Source organism: Cornus florida, unplaced genomic scaffold (assembly GCF_030987335.1).
Source record: "Cornus florida cultivar Cherokee Brave unplaced genomic scaffold, ASM3098733v1 CherokeeBrave_3.0.0_Hap2_Chr06, whole genome shotgun sequence".
NCBI classification, from domain to species: domain Eukaryota; kingdom Viridiplantae; phylum Streptophyta; class Magnoliopsida; order Cornales; family Cornaceae; genus Cornus; species Cornus florida.
The window spans coordinates 104,564,522-104,583,529 of record NW_026775576.1 but is presented as its reverse complement, the minus strand read 5'-3'; the positions used below and the strand labels follow the sequence as shown (position 1 = coordinate 104,583,529).

Genomic DNA, 19,008 nt, shown 5'->3' with positions numbered 1-19,008 from the left:
ATTGTATGAAAATTGTTACAGGCAAGCATATAATTGATATATATATATATATATATATATATATATATATATATATTTTTTTTTTTTTTTTGCACATATAATTGATAATTTAGTATTCCCTCTATTTCATTTTAATAATCCATTTTTTCATTTAAGAATGTTCCATATAAAACGTTAAAAGCAAAATACTGTTATCTTTCAATAATAATTTTTTTAAATTTTCAAAAATCTCAAAACTTAATAATATACCTATTTAAAATTAACAGGTCTAGCAATTCACAAAAATCATTTTTCATTCCGAAAAATTGCATCCAGACTAAAAATTTAACAATAAGATTAGACGCGCCAAAAAAAAGTTAAAACAATTAGAATGTCCTCTGGGGAGACTAAAAAGTAACAATTAGATTTAAAGGCCCCAAAAAAGGGAAATTTTCCTCTCAAAAAATTAGTCAACAATTTCCCCTCCATTGGGATGTCTGTGTGTTACACCGCTGAACAAACAATGAAATCAGTAGTATCGAAAGCCATAGAGCTCTTGACGGTAGCAAAACTGGCCATTCGGTTCGACTCATGAACCGGCGCGTGGCCTCCGCTACTGCTACAGTTGTGCGCCTGGTGGTGGTGGTCGTCGGAGTTGGAGGGTGGGTGGTAGTACAGCCGAGCAGTGTGAGGGCAGTGTGAGTGGAACCTTGCTGCTAATCTCACCCCTAAATCCAATATCTCCACATACTTACCCATTGATTGATTTCTCTCTCTATCTATACAAACAGTGTGTGTATGATGATATAGAGAGAGAAAGTTATATATCTTAGAGAGAGAAACAGCTAAAAGAATGCTTGATTTGTGGAAGAGGAAAAAAGAATTACGTTGCTTATATAGCACCCTCCACTGCCCTATTTTCTATCGCCGCCTCTTCCATGTACCTTCACTTTTCCTTCTTTGGTCTTTCAATTCCTTGCATAGGTGTCCTTAATTTGAGTCTAATTGTAATTGTTTCCCTCTATTTGTATGATTTTCATTTGACCCCAATGTTTTTTTGCTTCTCTTATTTTATACACATAAAACGCGGACTCGTGACTTTGCTAATATTTGACCATCTTTTAAAATTACATTTTGCACCCGTTGTGGATTTTGAAAATTTGTTGCGTGTTTTAAAATTGCATGGCATATACGACAGGTTTTTTTTTTATGGTAGCGGAAAAATAACAAAAACAATTGGCCGTAAAGCAAAATACTGGATTAGGAGTTTCACACGCTTGACTTTACTTTCACACCTTCCCCTTTTTTTTCTCGCTTCCAAACTTTACTTTCAAACTAGAAGTAGCAAAGGCAAAGAATATATGCTTGAAAGTGCATTATGGATGATGGTTGGGCAATCATCTCTCTGCTCAAGCATCAATCAGACGCCTAACACCAGGGCGAAGTCAGAATTTCGGTTCACGGGCACAATGTTAAAGGAAAAAAAAAAAAAAAAAATCAGAGAAAAAAAGAAAAAGAGAGAACTTTAAAGATGTAGAAGGGAAAAAAAAGAAAAAAAGAAAGAAAAATGACAGAATTTAGTAAGAAAAAAATTTGAGTTTAATTTAAGAAAGAAAATTTAACTTTTTAAAGGAATTTAAAGAGAAAATAATTAAAAATTAATAATTTTAGGAAACATTAAGTTAAAATTTTCATGTATTTATGAATAAATTCTTTTTTATCATATATATTTAATGGGCGGGACAAGGCCATTACTGAATACTTGTTAAATATATTAGATATGTGTCTCTAGTATTTTATATGTGATTAAATTATTTGATCAAATGTGTAGGGTAGTAGTATTTCCTTCATTTTCTTTAAAAATAATAATAATAATAATAATATAATAATAATAAATAAATAAATAAAGGAACGATGGTCAACACAGGGAGTGGTGCATCATTTATAGTGCTTGTCAGGATATAATTATTATATACGCTAAATTATTTTTATTTTATTCTTTTTCTTTCCGTTTACCTCTTCTACATTGGTGTTCGAAGCATCAGAAGGCCGCGTCAAGCTTGGGTACAACGCATTCTAATCGAGATTCAAGTCAATTTTTGGAAAAATGCTACGCCGCTAGTTGTGTGGGTCAGCTCTAGTTCAAGTCAAGTTTTGGGTGATTGTTGAAAAATTATTTTTAATAAAATCATACTTAGTGCGATTTAACACCACTAGCACCGAGGGGCTGCCCGACTAAGTGGTTAAGGACCACCATGATACTTAAGCCTAGCAAGCTAGTTGAAACTGAGGTGTTGACAACTATTTTGTTAGTCATCTCTCTAAAGTTTTTTTTTTTTAATATTATTTTTTATTCATTTTCTTACATTATATAAAAATTATTTTTTCTTTTTATTTTCTTATCTTATATATATAAATTACTTATTCCTTATTTTGTTGCACATGTATTCTGGTGAGTTACACCATAGCCCAAACATCTTCTGATTTATCTTGTTCAGGATCAAGTATTTTTTCTTTTTCTTTACTATGAAAGAACCATATCTAATATTTTGATCCAATGAAGATCAATTTTTTATTAAAAAAATCAATGATCGGGCCAAAAATATGATAAGCTCTCTCGTTTGCTCTTCTTCTCTCTCGTAATAATTTTAGATTTAGTGGCGACTGTTAAGGTTTCTAAAGTTTCTCTGAAACATTGAAGGTAGATCACTGTTCCTTGTCATCATCAATAAACTCAAATTTTTAAACCTAAATTAATTCACAAATTGAATTTTTCCTCTTTCGCATTCATTCAATTTAATTTTGGCTTTCCCAAAAAGTTAAAGAAAGAAAGAAAAAATCCAAATTGAAAGTATGTAATGCATCTTTTAAAAATTCAGAAAGGAAGGAAATAAATTCAAAATATGTCTACTTATTTTGTTTAATTTAATTAAAATAAAAAATAAACTTTTAAAATGAATCACTTTTTTAATTTAAAACTCTATTGTTACGTGCCCATTCCAATCATTTGCTTATTTGGTATGCAGGAATGGAATGGAATGACCATTCCAGTGGAATGAAAATCCATTTCAGGGAATGAAAATCCATTCCATTACTAAACCGAATGGCCATTCCATTCCATTTCCATTCCATTACTAAACCGAATGGCCATTCCATTCCATAGTAAGATTAAGTATTTTTGTAATATTCCCAATAAGCTCTTCATCGCATTCCAATAAGGTAAAAATATTTTGCAGAGACCAAAAATCTTTCACATTCCATTTTTCACGTTTTTCGAGCTTCTTTATTAGACGCGATCAAGGTTTTTCACCTTTCCTCTTTTATGAATATACCCAAAACTGCCATTGACAAAAAGTTACAGGACCTTCAACCATATATATATATATTATTAAAAATATAAATATATACATATTATTTAATGATATATATATATTATATTATTAAGATTGATATATCATTAAATAATATGTATATATTTATATTTTTAATATATATATATATATATATATATATATATATATTGTAGCCTTTACATCAGCTTTTTAGGTTAAATATTCAATCCATTTTTTGATAAAATTGTAGTGACAAAATATTAATTAGATTGATTTTATTGAAAAATAATGAAAAGGGTATTTTTGAGAAAAATCATTCCATTCCATATTTAATGATAGTCAACCAAATAATAAAATGGTAATATTCATTCTATTTTAAGTTGCATTCCATTTTATTCTTATACACCAAACGTAACCTATGAGTTTAATTCTCTATCTCTTCCTCAAAAGTTAATCAAGAAGGTGGTGGAAGGATTAGAAGGGGCTCAAGTGGAAGACCAGTTAGAGTGGGCTCGTTGTTTTTTAAGGATGTAGGCAGTGCTAAAGAAGCTTTAGGGCATAAGAGCGGGCTTGGGCTTCTTAAAATACATTTAAGTCTGTTGAAAAGTCGAAGTCTGTGGGTTTAGGCTTAGGCGGGGCTGGATTCCAAAATCCACGGCTGGTCCGTCATGCACCCAAAGTCTCATCCAACCAACGGAACGGAAAGGAAATTTCCAATAAGAAATCGAAAAACTTGCTTATATTTGGGGCCTTTGGGCCAAGAACGACTTGACTCAATATAGAAACTCTCCATATCATATGTTGAATCAGATTATGAAGTGGAAGACTAGTGTCGTAACGTGGTTGATGGGAACCATCTGTGAACCAGTTGTATTAGTGACAACCAAATATAGACGGAGAATAGAGAACATATCTATAATCTAGGCGGGTTGGGCATCCTTTATGGTATTATTTTTCTAATTTTTTATATTTAAATTTGAACTCATATTATATTTGAGATAATATTGATTTCCAATAGTTCATAATATATTAAAAACCATATTATTTTTCTGATTTTTTATATTTAAATTTGGACTCATATTATGTTTGGGATAATATTGATTTCCAATAATTCATAATATATTAAATTTTTTTGCCAAAACTCATATCACCAAATTGGTGATATTGTGTGTTTCAATATTGTTGCGAAGGAATTAAAACAAATTTTTAAATTTCTCAAAATAAAATTTTGTTATGATTGTTTTGGTATTAGTAAAAAATATAATGCCTAAAATGCCAAACAGACTCTAAAAACTAAGAGATTTTAATTTGGTCCAACCAATTGGGAATATCGAAAATGGCCGCTCTAAATAGTACTCTTTTAGGACTTTATTATTGTTTAAGAGTTTATGTATTTCAATTTTATTTATTTATTACTCCATTATTGATGCACTATTACTATATTACTTAACTTATGCACGGAGAGAGACTCTTCGTTTTTATCCAAACCCTGTTTACTGGATCCAACCCATTATCTCAATTCAAACTGCATGTGTTATTTTATTAGTGAATCTATTCAAAAAAAAATGAAAAAAAAAAAATGAAAGTAATGATAATAAATAAATAAATTGAATATCTGCAAGTGGGAAAATAAATGCAAATTATTAGCGAGAGTACAGACAATATGGAATTTCATCCCGAAGAGGGACTAGCTAGTTACATGCCCCAAGTGCCTATGCCCCAATGTTAGTTACATTTCAACAATGTGTTCACTTTGATTTTCGAAATATATATATATATGTAAGTATATAATATCAATGCTGTAAATAAATAAAGCTATTGATAAGATTTGCATTAATTTGCTAAATGAATAAGTTAGAACTCCAACAATCTATTGGTGTGGTAAACAAATTTATAAGCAAGTATTAATAAACACACTTGTTAGGCTCTTAAACATTTTCTTATTCACAAATAAGTATTAATAAGCGTAGAATAATAAATAGAATAATAAACATGATCTCTATCACATATTAAAATCGTAAATATATTTATGAATAAATACTAATAAACACACTTGTTAATTTCTTAAACATCTTCATATTCACTCAGAAGTATTAATAAACACGATAGTAAACATGATCCTCACATGTTTGGATTTAATTATATTTTCTGCTTATCATAAACATGAGGCCAATTATTGAATTGGCTTGAGCTAAAGTTTGAATCAAACCAGTAGAATCAAGTTTCGCTGGTCATACTAAAACCTCACTCAAAAGGTGATATTTAAACTCAATTCTGACTTCTTATACCTCTTGCACAAATTGAACCCACCAATAGCGTTTGATTGGTCGAACCATGCTCGAACAGCAACCAACTAAGTCCATCTCGATTGCAGCTTATGTTGTACCATAGAGAGGAGATTGAAACATTAAATTGATGTACACTTTACTGTAAGTCCAATTGGTTCATCACAACATATTTAGGTCCAGGTTGGTCCCACAAAACGGATGAGTTGTCAATTGCCTTCTCACCGGCTTCGCACGCATCACAGCCCACCTGCCATTTCTAATTACAACAGATCTCTTTTTTTAGGTAAATTAATAACAACAGATCATGCAAAAACAATAAAAATAAGAACAGATCACATGGTAACACTTTTAGTTAATCAGTCCAATCCCCCAATCATAATAAATTCTAGATTAATTAATAAAAAACACATCTATAATATATAGTGTGTGAATATGAAAAAGAAAAACTGAACCCACCACCACCAAACTGGCAGTTACATTCAAGCATAAGAAAGACAGCCCAACCTGTCGGCAGCCCCAGCTGATCCAGAGTGTGTGTGTTTTAGAGAGAGAAAGCTAGAGTGAGAGAGACTGTGCTGCCGCTGCTTGTTCTGGAGGAACTGAGTCAAGGTTAGTGTGAGGAAAAGAGATTCACAAGTGTGGACTATAGAGAGAGTGCGGGAAGTTTCAGTGTTCGGATTCAATGTTGGTCCAAGACCGTTCAACCCCAAAATCCCCAAAGACCCACAACAGAACACTCCCAACTCTACATCCAAATCGCTTCTCTGAGGCCAAAAGCCTCGATTTCTCAACATGGGTCGCTGAAAACCTCTACAAAATCGTCGCTATTCTCCTCCTAGTCTCCACAGTCGCAGCTCTTTTCTTCCTGCGAAACGTCGGCGATACTGCAGCTCTCCTCTGCTTCGAATCGCAGTCCAAACAGCTTGAAAGGATTGAATTTCCCCAAATTAAGTGGAATTCAATCGAACCCATTATCGATAAATCCTCCCCTTTTGCCAATTTTAGATCGGAGCGATGGATTGTGGTCTCTGTATCGAATTATCCCACCGATTCTCTTCGCAATCTCGCGAAGATCAGAGGTTGGCAAGTCCTTGCAATTGGAAGTTCTAAGACGCCCCAGGATTGGGACCTCAAAGGTACTATATTTCTGTCATTGGAACAACAAGCTAAATTAGGGTTCAGAGTTGTTGATTACTTGCCTTATGATTCATATGTTAGAAAAACTGTTGGGTATTTATTTGCAATCCAACATGGCGCGAAGAAGATCTTCGATGCCGATGATCGTGGTGATGTCATTGACAATGATATAGGAAAACACTTTGATGTAGAATTGATTGGTGAAGATGCTAGGCAAGAGGTTATATTGCAATATAGTCATGAGAATCCAAATCGGACTGTTGTGAATCCATATATACATTTTGGGCAAAGGTCAGTTTGGCCTAGGGGATTTCCATTGGAAAATGTGGGTCAAATCGAGCACGAAGAATTTTACACAGAAGTATTTGGTGGAAAGCAATTCATCCAACAGGGTATTTCAAATGGCCTTCCAGATGTTGATTCAGTTTTTTATTTTACGCGGAAATCAGGGTTGGAAGCGTTTGATATTAGGTTTGATGATCATGCCGCAAAAGTGGCATTCCCACAAGGTACAATGGTGCCTGTTAATTCTTTCAATACGATTTATCATTCATCAGCCTTTTGGGGTTTGATGCTTCCTGTTTCGATTAGTACAATGGCTTCAGATGTGTTGAGGGGTTATTGGGGACAGAGGCTTTTGTGGGAAATTGGTGGCTATGTTGTAGTCTATCCCCCAACTGTTCATCGTTATGATAGAATTGAAGCATACCCATTTTCAGAAGAGAAAGATCTTCACGTGAATGTGGGCCGTTTGATCAAGTTCTTGATTTCATGGAGATCGGGTAAGCATAGATTGTTTGAAAAGATTTTGGAATTGAGTTATGCCATGGCTGAGGAAGGGTTTTGGACTGAGAAAGATGTGAAATTTACTGCTGCTTGGCTTCAAGACTTGCTTGCTGTTGGATATCAACAGCCGAGGTTAATGTCACTTGAACTGGATCGACCACGGGCAAATATTGGTCACGGTGATAGGAAGGAGTTTATCCCTCGAAAATTGCCATCTGTTCATCTTGGGGTTGAGGAAATTGGTACTGTGAATTATGAGATTGGAAATTTGATTCGGTGGAGGAAGAATTTCGGGAATATTGTGCTTGTAATGTTCTGTAGTGGACCTGTTGAACGTACCGCTCTGGAATGGAGGTTGCTTTATGGCAGGATATTTAGGACTGTGGTCATTTTTTCAGAGCAGAAGAATGTGGATCTTGCTGTTGAAGAAGGTCAGTTGGACCAAATATACAAGTAAGTCATCATATCCTTTTCCCTTTCTAGTTTATTTTAATTTTATTATCAGATGATTGTGTTGACTATACATCTATTTTTTATTGTTCAGTTTCTTTGTTCTTTTGGGTAGCCAAGGCAACATGAGTTAGATGATATGAGATATTAGAATATGAGATGTTATTCCAAGATAGGGGTAGAGTCTCTAGTAATCTACTAATCACAATAGTGAGGCCATTGCTTAACTAACTACAAACTTTCCATGGGTTGATTCATGCAAACTTTGCTGATAAAACGAATTGGTGGTTTTGTTTTCTTCTTCTTCTTTTTTTCCTTTTTTTTTTTTTTCATAATTTAAACTAAGTGGTGATTAATTCATGGAATAATGAATTTGCGAATATATTGTCCAGTAGTGGTATGTAAGCTCCAGTAAAGAGAGAGAACAAATTGTAACCTCCTATGGTTAAAGTGGTGTGTGCAACTTGTGAGATGCTTTAAAACCTGTTTGAAGGTAAACTTGGAAGTTGCCATATGAATTATACATCTATGATTCCTGAAAACATCTGCAAGATGATGAGTACCAAATGGGTGGAAAAGGAGAGAGAGAATTTGATATTTGTAAAATAAAATGGAAATGACAATATTAATCTCAGTTAAATGTTTTAATCTACAGTATATATTTAAGGATCTAATGTTAAACTCATAATATTATCTATTTATTTCTCTTCCATCCAACCAAACAAATGAAGGGATGGACAATTTTCCTTCCCTATGGATGCCTCACCCATCCATCCTCCACTCCCTTTCGACCGTCATATTAAATGAAGCATTAACCCCAAGGGGTTAAAACCATTAATCAAGTATCCAATTTGACAAGGCTAAGCTAGACTTTCTACACCCAGAGGACCATTCACACAAGATGGTCGGGCTACCCCAAGGGATCAATCAACCACAACCGGGATTCGATTCTCCCCCTTGAGGCTAGAGCCTTATAGGTGCTTTCCCTGGATTGGCATGTGGCATTGGGGACCTGTCACGTCTGTGGAGAGGATGCCACTCTGGTAAAAAAAAAAAAAAAAGAAGGTACATTTTTAGATATTGGAGGAATAGGAATGGAATGGCTGAATCTGTATGAGAGGAAATTATTTAAGAAACGTTTAGTAATGAGACCAGACAAATGATTTTGTTCAAGTTTGTTTGATTAACAGTTGAAATGAGTATGTTCCGTAATTCAGGGGTAAAATTTTTCTAAGCGAAGATCAGGTGAGGCTTAGCACATAATTTCCATTGAATCTATTCACAGTACACTATTATGCCTAAATACTCTTGCCTTTCTTTTGGAGTTCGCATGACAGTTTTAGTCATCATGTACAACTACAAGTTTAGCATAAATAGCCATTTTCGATATTAGGGCCTATAATACAACAAGATGGATAGTTAGATGATGATGTAATAAATAGGATTGGAGCAAGGTGGACAAAATGGAGACAAGCTAGTGGCATTCTATGTGACAAATGAATGCTAAATAAATTAAAAGGAAAAAATTTTAAGATGGCTATTAGGCCAAGTATATTATATGGAGTAAAATGCTTGACATTAAATAAGAAACAAAAATATTCATGTATCTGAAATGAAAATGCTAAGATGGATGATAGGAGTGACTAGAAAATATATGATTAATAATTCACGTGTGAGGGGGAAACTAAGAGTGGCGCCTATTAGTGGCGAAATAAGATAAAGTAGACTTAGACAGTATGGTAATATACGACAAATCCCCATGGATGCACCGGTAAGAAGATGTAGATTTATTTGAATAGCAGGTATGAGACAAAGAAGCCGACCAAAACTTGTGGAAATGTGGAATGAAGTAATTAGAAATGCTTTTAAAATTTTAGACGTAATAGGAGATATGGCTTGTGATAGAAAATAATATAATAGAAAAATAGAATTCATGTGGTGATCCCATTCATATGCAATAAAGACAAAGATGACGATGATAATGATGATGTACAAGTGTAGCAGAAATCAAAGTCTCATGGCTTATGTGAATTGCTATCTACACTGCATACTTTATTAGGATGTTCAGGAATTGCGGAAGAGGCGTTTACTGCAAGCAATAGTCCTAGGTGTTTACTACAAGCAATGGTCCTTCAACCCCCTATAAATTTGGCATGCGCGGTATTGGACTCCCTTAAACAAAGTTAAACTCAAACATGCATCACTAAAGAGAGAAAAATGAAAACACAATATTCATAATTAGGTGGCCATTCAATATTGTGTCCGACTTTGGAGATACTTTTAGTCCAAAATCATGTTTGTTAATTGTGATTCAAGTGAGTTTTGGTGTTTGTTGGGGTAAGTTTATTAGGTAAGGCTCAATTTTTCTAAAAGAGAGATATATTTATTTTTGGTAGTGAGATGAGATGTGTGACCTTCAGATGCTATTCTAACAGTTCTGTAAGTTTTGGTCATCCTGTAGCATCCACAGTTAGCTGGGATTTGTTAAAATAGCTCTTTTTACATTTTCTCTCATCTTAATTTCTAATAATACTGTCAAATTTTATTACAGGCATCTACCAAAAATATTTAGCAGATTTTCCAGCGCAGATGGATTTTTGTTCCTCCTGGACAATACTATTCTTAATTACTGGAATGTGCTGCAAGCAGACAAGAACAAGCTCTGGATTACTGACAAGGTAAATATAATTTTAAAAGTTCTGATACCCCTACATTTCTCATTTATGCTGATTTTGTTCTTTTTGAAGTTTTGAAATTTATTATTTTCAGTCATGCATGAAGATTAGATATCGTATTTATGGTTTATAAAAGCCCTTGGCCCTTTAGATCTTTTACTTCTTTTTAAATTTCGGTAATATTAACGGCCATTTGAAAAAATATATATAGAGAGAGAGAGAGAGAGTTGTTTTATGATAAAAACAATAGAATATTGATGTTAATAACTGTAGAAAGTGGCAAAGAATGACTTATAATATATACTGTCCTAAGAATGCTGACATTTCCTGGCTTTGCTCCTTCATAAATTCATAGTGTTTTTTTGAATATATAAGCCAAACTGTTTATGTCGACAACCATTCTAACATCTCTCCCTCTCTCTCTGTGTGACAAACTCAATGGCACTTAGGTGTCTGATTCTTGGACTTCTGTTCCTATCGATGACAACTCCGAGTGGTTCACAAAACAAGCAGACATGGTAAAAAAAGTAGTTAGCTCGATGCCAGTTCACTTCCAAGTCAGTTACAAGGAATCTATGGCCAGTGACCATAGCCTTATGATATGCAGTTCTGAGGTATTCTACATTCCTAGGCGTTCTGTAGCAGATTTTATCGATCTTGTAAATCTAGTGGGCGATCTAGATATCCATTACAAGGTTGCAATACCCATGCTCTTTGCAGCAATGGACTCACCTCAGAATTTTGACCCGGTGTTTAATACAATGATTTATAAGAAAGAACAACCTTCTACTAATTCTTCAACCTTCTACTCCGCCGAAGTACCTGCAATTCACCCATGGAATGTTTCGAGCGAGCAAGACTTCATAAAGCTGATTAGAATAATGGCAGCAGGTGACCCTCTCCTCATGGAGTTAGTTTGAAGGCAAAAACAATTTGAAGCACTCGAAAGGACTCGCAAGAGAGGAAAAGCGTGTACCACTTTGTTCAATGTTAAACACATTTCTGCAATTTTTTTTTTTCTTTTTCTTTTTCTTTTTTTGTACTATTCTTTGGAAGGGGGAGGGTTTCTTTTTTAGATTTTTCCTGTATGATTGTTTACTGGTTGGGGGATTATCGCTCCCACAAAAACAGAATGGGGGAGGGGAAGACGAGAAAGAAACATTTGTGCTCATCTTGTAATTAGCGCACTTAGTTTCTGGATATGTAAGAAATTTTCAATGGCAGCCTAATTTGTACATTTAGTGACTCAGATTGATAAAGTGAGAAATTTAGAGCTTGTTTGGACATGTTTGTTTTCTAGTTTCTATTTTCTAGTTGTTGAATCTCAATTATTCCAGACCTGTAACAATTACTAGGCCTGCACTTCAATAAATCTTAAGGCTTTACACAAACCATGTGTGTGTATTTATAAAGTAGACATTACTCAAAGTTCCGAGACTGAAATTTTGAAATCATTTCAAGTGATTCAAAAGAGCTTTCTTCTTGGATCGCTCTTATAGTCCAGGAAGAAAATAGACACTTTTTAACCAGGTGGTAGATTACAGAATTTAGAGCTATAATTAACCGCTGCTTTGATTTGTCTTCTAGCTTCATGAACTCTTATAGTCCAGGAAGAAAATAGACACTTTTTAACCAGGTGGTAGATTACAGAATTTAGAGCTATAATTAACCGCTGCTTTGATTTGTCTTCTAGCTTCATGAACACATTTGTATTAGCTTTTGAAGTTTTTGATACGATGCAGTTTGACGATTATGATAAAATAATGACAACGACATTGAAGATGATAGTAATGAAATATGATGGAAGTGTTGTAACAATGACGGCAATTATTTGCTTCTTCAACTTTTAGGATTTAGTACCTGGCAACTTACAGCTCAACGGAGAAAGAAAAAGAAAGAGATCACTTGCAATGAGTACAATCCCCGAAAATGAATTAAATTACACTGGGGAACTGGTAAGCGAATTCACATTTCAAACCTCTCTTGAAGTTGCATCTAGCCATCCTCCAGAGAGGAGAGATCACTCAACTAAATCAACAAAGTCATTTGAACTCAAACATTGTAATAAGAATTGATTTACAGTTTTAACGATCGATCCCCTCAATCTTGTCTTCAACTTCTGAATACAATTGCTTCAATTTCTCAATGTTGTCCTGAGAAGTTTCCCAGTATCCACGTCCATTGGCCTCCAAGAATGTCTGCACCAACTTCCTAAAAGAATTCGGGTTCGTGCTCATCAATTTGTTCAACATCTCCTCATCTTGAATGAAAGTTGTATTAGCCTCCTCATATACCCAATTGTCAACCTGGCCAGAAGTTGCACTCCACCCAACTGTATTTGTTAGTCGCTTCTCAATTTCACGAACCCCCTCATACCCGGTAGACAACATTCCTTCGTACCACTTGGGGTTCAACAACTTGGTCCGTGCATCAAGTCGAACGGTCTCAGAAAGTGTCCGTACCTGAAATGTAAGAAATTTGATAATGTGAGCCGAAAAAGGGCATATTTTGGAATCATTCAGCAAGTTTGCAAATTTCTAGCTATAAAAAATCTAGCAGGTCAGAATGCTCACCTGAGCATTAGCTGTGGTGGTATCAGCAATGTATGCACTTGGCTTTTTCCCATCTTTCCTTAGGTTTTGCACTAGGTTGGTTGGGTCTGAATCAAAGTAGTGACTCACATCTGTAAGTGAGATTTCAGATGAGTCAAGGTTTTGGAAGGTAGCATCAGCGGTACTCAAAGCCATCTCGAAAACCTTTCGTTTCTCAGTCATGCCTGCACCAGGAGCGTCACTGTCAAATGCAAAGGACTTGCGGCTCAAATACATGTCTTGAAGTTGCTTCTCATCATTCCATGAGGAATTTTCAACTGCAAGGTTCACGTTAGAGGAGTAGGAGCCTGAGGCATTGGAGAAGATCCTGGTTGCAGCTTCTCTAACCCCAACACCAAGAGCTTGAGCTTGTTCTAGCGCATGTTTCCTCACATAGTTCTGATCTTCCGGCTCATCCAGTTCAGCTACCATCTTCACTGCCCGATCAAGGAGATTCATCTGTGAAAAGAGAGCAAAAATTTTCAGAAAAAAGGAGGACAATAAAGAAAGTATACAGAAAAGAACTAAAGATCAGAAGGAAATAATAATGTTTCTAAAACTAGATGCCATATTAGGTATCATTGAAACTGAAAATTCTTAACTGGCCTTTAAATCACAAAAACAACTAGTTGCAAACTCGCAATCTATTTTATCAAGAAGAGATTAACATTCTACATGTCAACAGCAATTAACATACTCTTGCAGCCTTTTTAAGACAAAAACATTTGGAGAGAACAAGAAAGGTGATACCTGGTTGATAAAGAGGTCTCTGAACACTCCGGAGCAGTTGACAACAACATCAACCCTAGGCCTTCCAAGTTCTTCTAGACTGACTATCTCCACCCGGTTTACTCGACCAAATGTATCTGCAACTGGCCTAACACCAATCATCCACATAACCTGTGCCAATGACTCCCCGTATGTCTTAATGTTATCTGTTCCCCACAAAACAAGTGCAACTGTCTCGGGATAATTTCCCCCATTATCAACCTTCTGTCTTTCAAGCAACCTATCCACCACAACCATTGCACTCTGCATTGCCGCTGCTGTGGGAATGGATTGTGGGTCTAGTGCGTGAATATTCTTCCCAGTTGGCAACACTTTCGGGTTTCTAATTGGATCCCCACCAGGACCTGGTTCCACATATTTCCCCTCTAAAGCTTGTTTCAGACTTCCCAACTCATTGTCAGCCACAACTAATTTCAAGCACTCTGCTAAGAACTGAAACAAAGTTCTGAGCTTCTCTCTGTCAGCCCTGTAGAATTTGGTGTTTGACAAGTACTGAACCCATGGTTCATTCAAACCAAAACCAAGGATAGAGCTCAGCTTGTCAGCTACATCAACAACTTGACCTTTCTTGTTGGTGGTTCTCTCCACAAAAGCAGAAACTGCTCCACGTGAGGCATCAGTTATTTGCCGAAGCAACTCAACATCTTTTAAGATGCCCTTGTCGTTTCCTCTGTAGATGTCCTCTATCTCTCTTCCAACGGACTGAGCTAGTATTCCAGGGAATGAGGAGATCCCATCTTCAGGACGGTCCAATGCAGCAATGTTAACAAGTGTTGCAACTGCTTCCATGCCTGATGGAGGCTCACCAATGATATGAAGCCCACAGGGTAGAAGTCTGGATTCAATCTCCATGATTTTGGCATATACCTTTCCAACCACAAGGTCACGCTCTTTGGCCGAGATTTCCTGACCTTCCTCAGGAAGATCCACATCCTTATCAAGATTGCACTGTTTAGCAGTACTGATGATACTGCTCACTATTTGTTGTCCCCGACCTGTATCTTTGAGAGATTGGTATGAAGAAATCAGCTCACTTAGCTGCTTGAGTCCCTTGTAAAGTCCAGCATTTTCTGCTGGAGGAGTCAGGTAGCTAATGGTATTTGCATAGCTGCGGCGCTTGGCTATTGTTGCTTCAGATGGGTTGTTAGCTGCATAGTAATAGACATTGGGAATATTCCCAATCAGACTATCGGGGTAACAAACATCACTCATGCCCACCTGCTTTCCAGGCATGAATTCAAGTGAACCATGAGTGCCAAAATGCAGAACGGCATCAGCTTTGAAAATTTTCTCGACAAAGGAATAGTAAGCCGCAAATCCATGATGTGGGCTAGCCGATTTGGAAAAAAGTAACCGCATCGGATCACCCTCATAGCCAAATGTGGGCTGAACCCCAATGAATACATTTCCAAACTGTTTCCCATAGACCAAGAGGTTCTCACCATCAGAATTCAAATTGCCAGGAGGCTTGCCCCAGTTTTCTTCAAGTGCGTTGGCATAAGGAGTAAGCTTCTGGTACTCTCTGACACCCATTTTATAAGCAATGTTGAGATTTGGGCTGCTGAATTGAGCCTCTTTATCATGAATTACCTCTTCAATTAAAGCTTCAGAAGTTTCTGGCAGGCCCTCAACATTGTAACCATCTCTCTGGAGTTCTTTTAGGACGGAAAAAATAGAGGAAAAGACATTCAAGTATGCTGCAGTTCCCACATTCCCTTTGTCTGGAGGAAAACTGAAAACGGTGATTGCTAACTTCTTTTCTGCCTGCAAATTTTATGATAACAGGTTTAACAAGAGTCAAATTTTGTTCCAACTCCATAACCAGCATTACACAAAACAGTGACAAAAGATTTTGATGATTTATTTCTACTACTTTTTCATGTGTTTTAGGCATAATGAACAACTCAACAAATAGGAAAAACAAATTCATCTACCATGAACATTAGAATTATTCTTTAGTGTGAAACTGGAAAAGGAAAAAAAACATGAGACCTCAAGATTCCTAGTATGATGTTACAAACATCACATCAGCAACCTCTCAGCTTAATGAAATATAGTAAGATATTGAGATAAAAGTAGACAATATGTTTTGTAAGTTCCAGTAGTCCCATCAAAACATTATATATTCTAAACTATGGAGTAAAGCATGGTACCTATGGTCAATATCAAATATAAATCCATATGCTGTTCTCCACTTCATTAAGAATCAGGTTGACGTTATTTAGATTGTCAAGACATTGACCATAGAGATCAGGCTCACGCTATTTGCATCAGTAAGCCATTGACCATGGATACTTTTATTTCTAATTTTCCCAGTTAACATCAAGAAAGGGATGAGAAAATCAAAAACTGAAGATTCGAAGTTCAAATTGTTGTTCATTAGTTTCAAGAAGTTAAATAAAATCATTGGTAATGCGATGTTCTTAAGCTAGTTGATAACCCAAAAGGAGATGATAGTCCAATTTTTTGGATCATTCTTATCATATTTCCTTCCAGAATGTAAACACATTTTGCAACAAAAATATCCTTAAATGTTTGGTAATGAGATAGCTTGCGGTGCCCTTGAGGGGAAAACTATGACATTGTTACAGCTGACTTGGTTTCTTAGTCTTACAATGTAAATAGATTTATAAACTCATACGAAGCATATAGCGGAGAGCCACGTACCTTTGATTTCTTTTTCAGTTCTCCCCATCTGATTGCCCTGGTGCAGAGTTGCTCCACCCTCTTGTGAAGAGCATGAGATTTCCCTGAAATCATGTCACATTGAACCCGTCCAAAGATCAGAACACATTGTCACGAAAAAGAATGTAAAGAGAAAGAACACTAGAAGAAAAGAGCATCAAAATATAGATTGCTATTTTCATATCTAATATACATAATGCAAATAAAAACATGAGTAATACTGACTCAATAAGATATAAACTAAAAGCAGAAATAGCTAAGATGAATGATTTACTTGCCTGTTTTAGGATCTCGGCCAGCAAACACGATGGGCTCCATGCCTCCATCCAGCTCAGGAAGAGCAACCTGCAAAGCAACCTGAATCGGATGCAACCCCAAAGTACTGTTCAACCACTCCTCTGTAGTCTGAAATACCAAAGGTAATGCAACAATGTAAGGCACATCAAGCTTCATCAATGCCTCAACAGCCCTTGGATGATCCTGCCTAGCAGGTCCTCCAACAAGCGCGAATCCCGTCAGTGAGACTACTGAATTCACAAACGGCTTCTTACTTATCGGATCAATGAAATACCTCTCCACGGGACCTGAGAAATCAAGGCCACCAGCAAAAATTGGTATCACCTTAGCCCCTCTTGCCTCCAATTCCATAATCACAGCCACATAGTGACTCTCATCCCCGGTAACAATATGACTCCTCTGTAAAACCAACCCAATTACCGGAGCATTCGGACTCTTGAGCTTCTCATTAGCATCCCTTCTAGTACCATACCAATTCAGATACTCCTTCACATCATCATACATACAAGGTGCCAAAGGGTGCCAAATCCCATTATCCAAGAACAGAACCGGATCCGAATAAGCAATTTTCGTCCCTTTCAGAGCCGACACATAAGAGCCAGAAATCATTTTCAAGAAGTTCACCAAATTATCTGGCGACCCACCAAGCCAGAACTGCAAACTGAGAATATAAAGCCTAGCGTCTTGAGCCTTATCGCTAGGCAAGTACTTCAAAACCTTAGGCAATGTCCTCACAAGCTTCAACATACTATCAGCAAAGCCTGCAGATTGCTTCTTCTTCTTGAATAGCTGAAAAAATGGGCTCTTAGATTGCCCCAATTGTGACATACTAAAAGAACCCAATTTGTTGAGTCTCATTACTTCAGGCATTGAAGGGAACACCAGAACTGCATCAAGTCTGTCCCTCTCTTTCTCTACTGCAGTCTTGATCTTTAAGGCAAGCTCTTCAACAAAAATCAACGACCCAATAAAGATATTCGCATCTTCGAGGTCTAGACAGAAAGTTTTGTATGTACTCTCATCTCTGAGCTCTTCAACCAAGTACCCAACAACTTCGAATGAAGCATACCTGGCATTGCTGTTCAGAGTTCGGACCGCGGCCGAGAGGGACGATTGGTATTGAGCTTCTAAGACTACATAGACGACTTTGACTCTTGGGAGGCCTGAATTTTCATCGGGGAGGATTCGACGAACCTCCTGTGAGGTCTGGGTGAACAGGCCATTGCCAATTGCAGCACATTTCAGTCTGAGGGATGATTTGGGGTTGCTCTGGTTGGTCTTTTTGGGAAGAAAAGAGTGAAGAAAGTAGTGCTTTTGAGAGATTGATGAGAGGTGGTCTACTTTGGTGGTGGGTAAAGTGAATGGCGAAGAAACCAAAGAAGCCATTGTCAAGCTCTATAATTCAAGAACACTCCCCTGTTTAAAAGAGATGGGAAGTGTATAGATAGATTGAGAGAGAGAGAGAGAGATGGGAAATTTCAGAAAACTATAAATGAATTGTTTGTACCTCTATGTGGCTGTGTGTGCGTGATGCTTGTGCTTCAGTGGTTTTTCTTCTTCTTTGTAGAAATGAAAGGGTTTCAGTTTATACTTGGGTGGAGGGCAGAGAGAGAAGGGTGTGTCTAAGAGCAGAAACAGTTGTTGTTTTCAGTTAGTGGTGTAAGCAAAGGACGCGTGGCAACAAGGGTATGCAAGAGGGCAAGGTATTATGAGGTTGAGTTTTAATTCAGGGATTTTAGAGAGAGAGAGAGTGGGAAATGAGGGTGTACTTTTCTATCTGTTGGGTGTCTCCATGATGTTGTTCCTTGGCTTCTCATTGGTTGCTTTGGATTTCCCAAGAAATACATGAGGAAGTGAAGTGGCCAGTGGGGAGTGTGGATGATGAGAGAGAATAGAGAATGTGAGAGATTTTTTTATCACTTTGTTGAAGCCCTTTTTGTTACGGAGTATTAATGATTCTGATTTTTGAGCTTGTGTCCCTCAGTGAAAAGGATTGATA

General features: G+C 36.5%; 2 protein-coding genes across 2 annotated transcripts; one reads left to right on the top strand and one right to left on the bottom strand.

The window, feature by feature from the left end:
- The first annotated feature begins 6,043 nt into the window (after positions 1-6,043).
- Positions 6,044-11,666, top strand: LOC132313591 (probable glycosyltransferase STELLO1). Its single transcript, XM_059812428.1, has 3 exons — positions 6,044-7,975; positions 10,524-10,650; positions 11,097-11,666. Exons 1-3 carry the CDS (start codon positions 6,282-6,284, stop codon positions 11,565-11,567), a joined length of 2,292 nt encoding a protein of 763 aa, XP_059668411.1. The 5' UTR covers positions 6,044-6,281; the 3' UTR covers positions 11,568-11,666.
- A 788-nt stretch (positions 11,667-12,454) lies between these two features.
- Positions 12,455-18,629, bottom strand: LOC132313590 (magnesium-chelatase subunit ChlH, chloroplastic). Its single transcript, XM_059812427.1, has 5 exons — positions 16,991-18,629; positions 16,695-16,777; positions 13,989-15,791; positions 13,221-13,697; positions 12,455-13,109 (listed from the first exon to the last, which is right to left on the bottom strand). Exons 1-5 carry the CDS (start codon positions 18,393-18,395, stop codon positions 12,732-12,734), a joined length of 4,146 nt encoding a protein of 1,381 aa, XP_059668410.1. The 5' UTR covers positions 18,396-18,629; the 3' UTR covers positions 12,455-12,731.
- Positions 18,630-19,008: the final 379 nt, after the last annotated feature.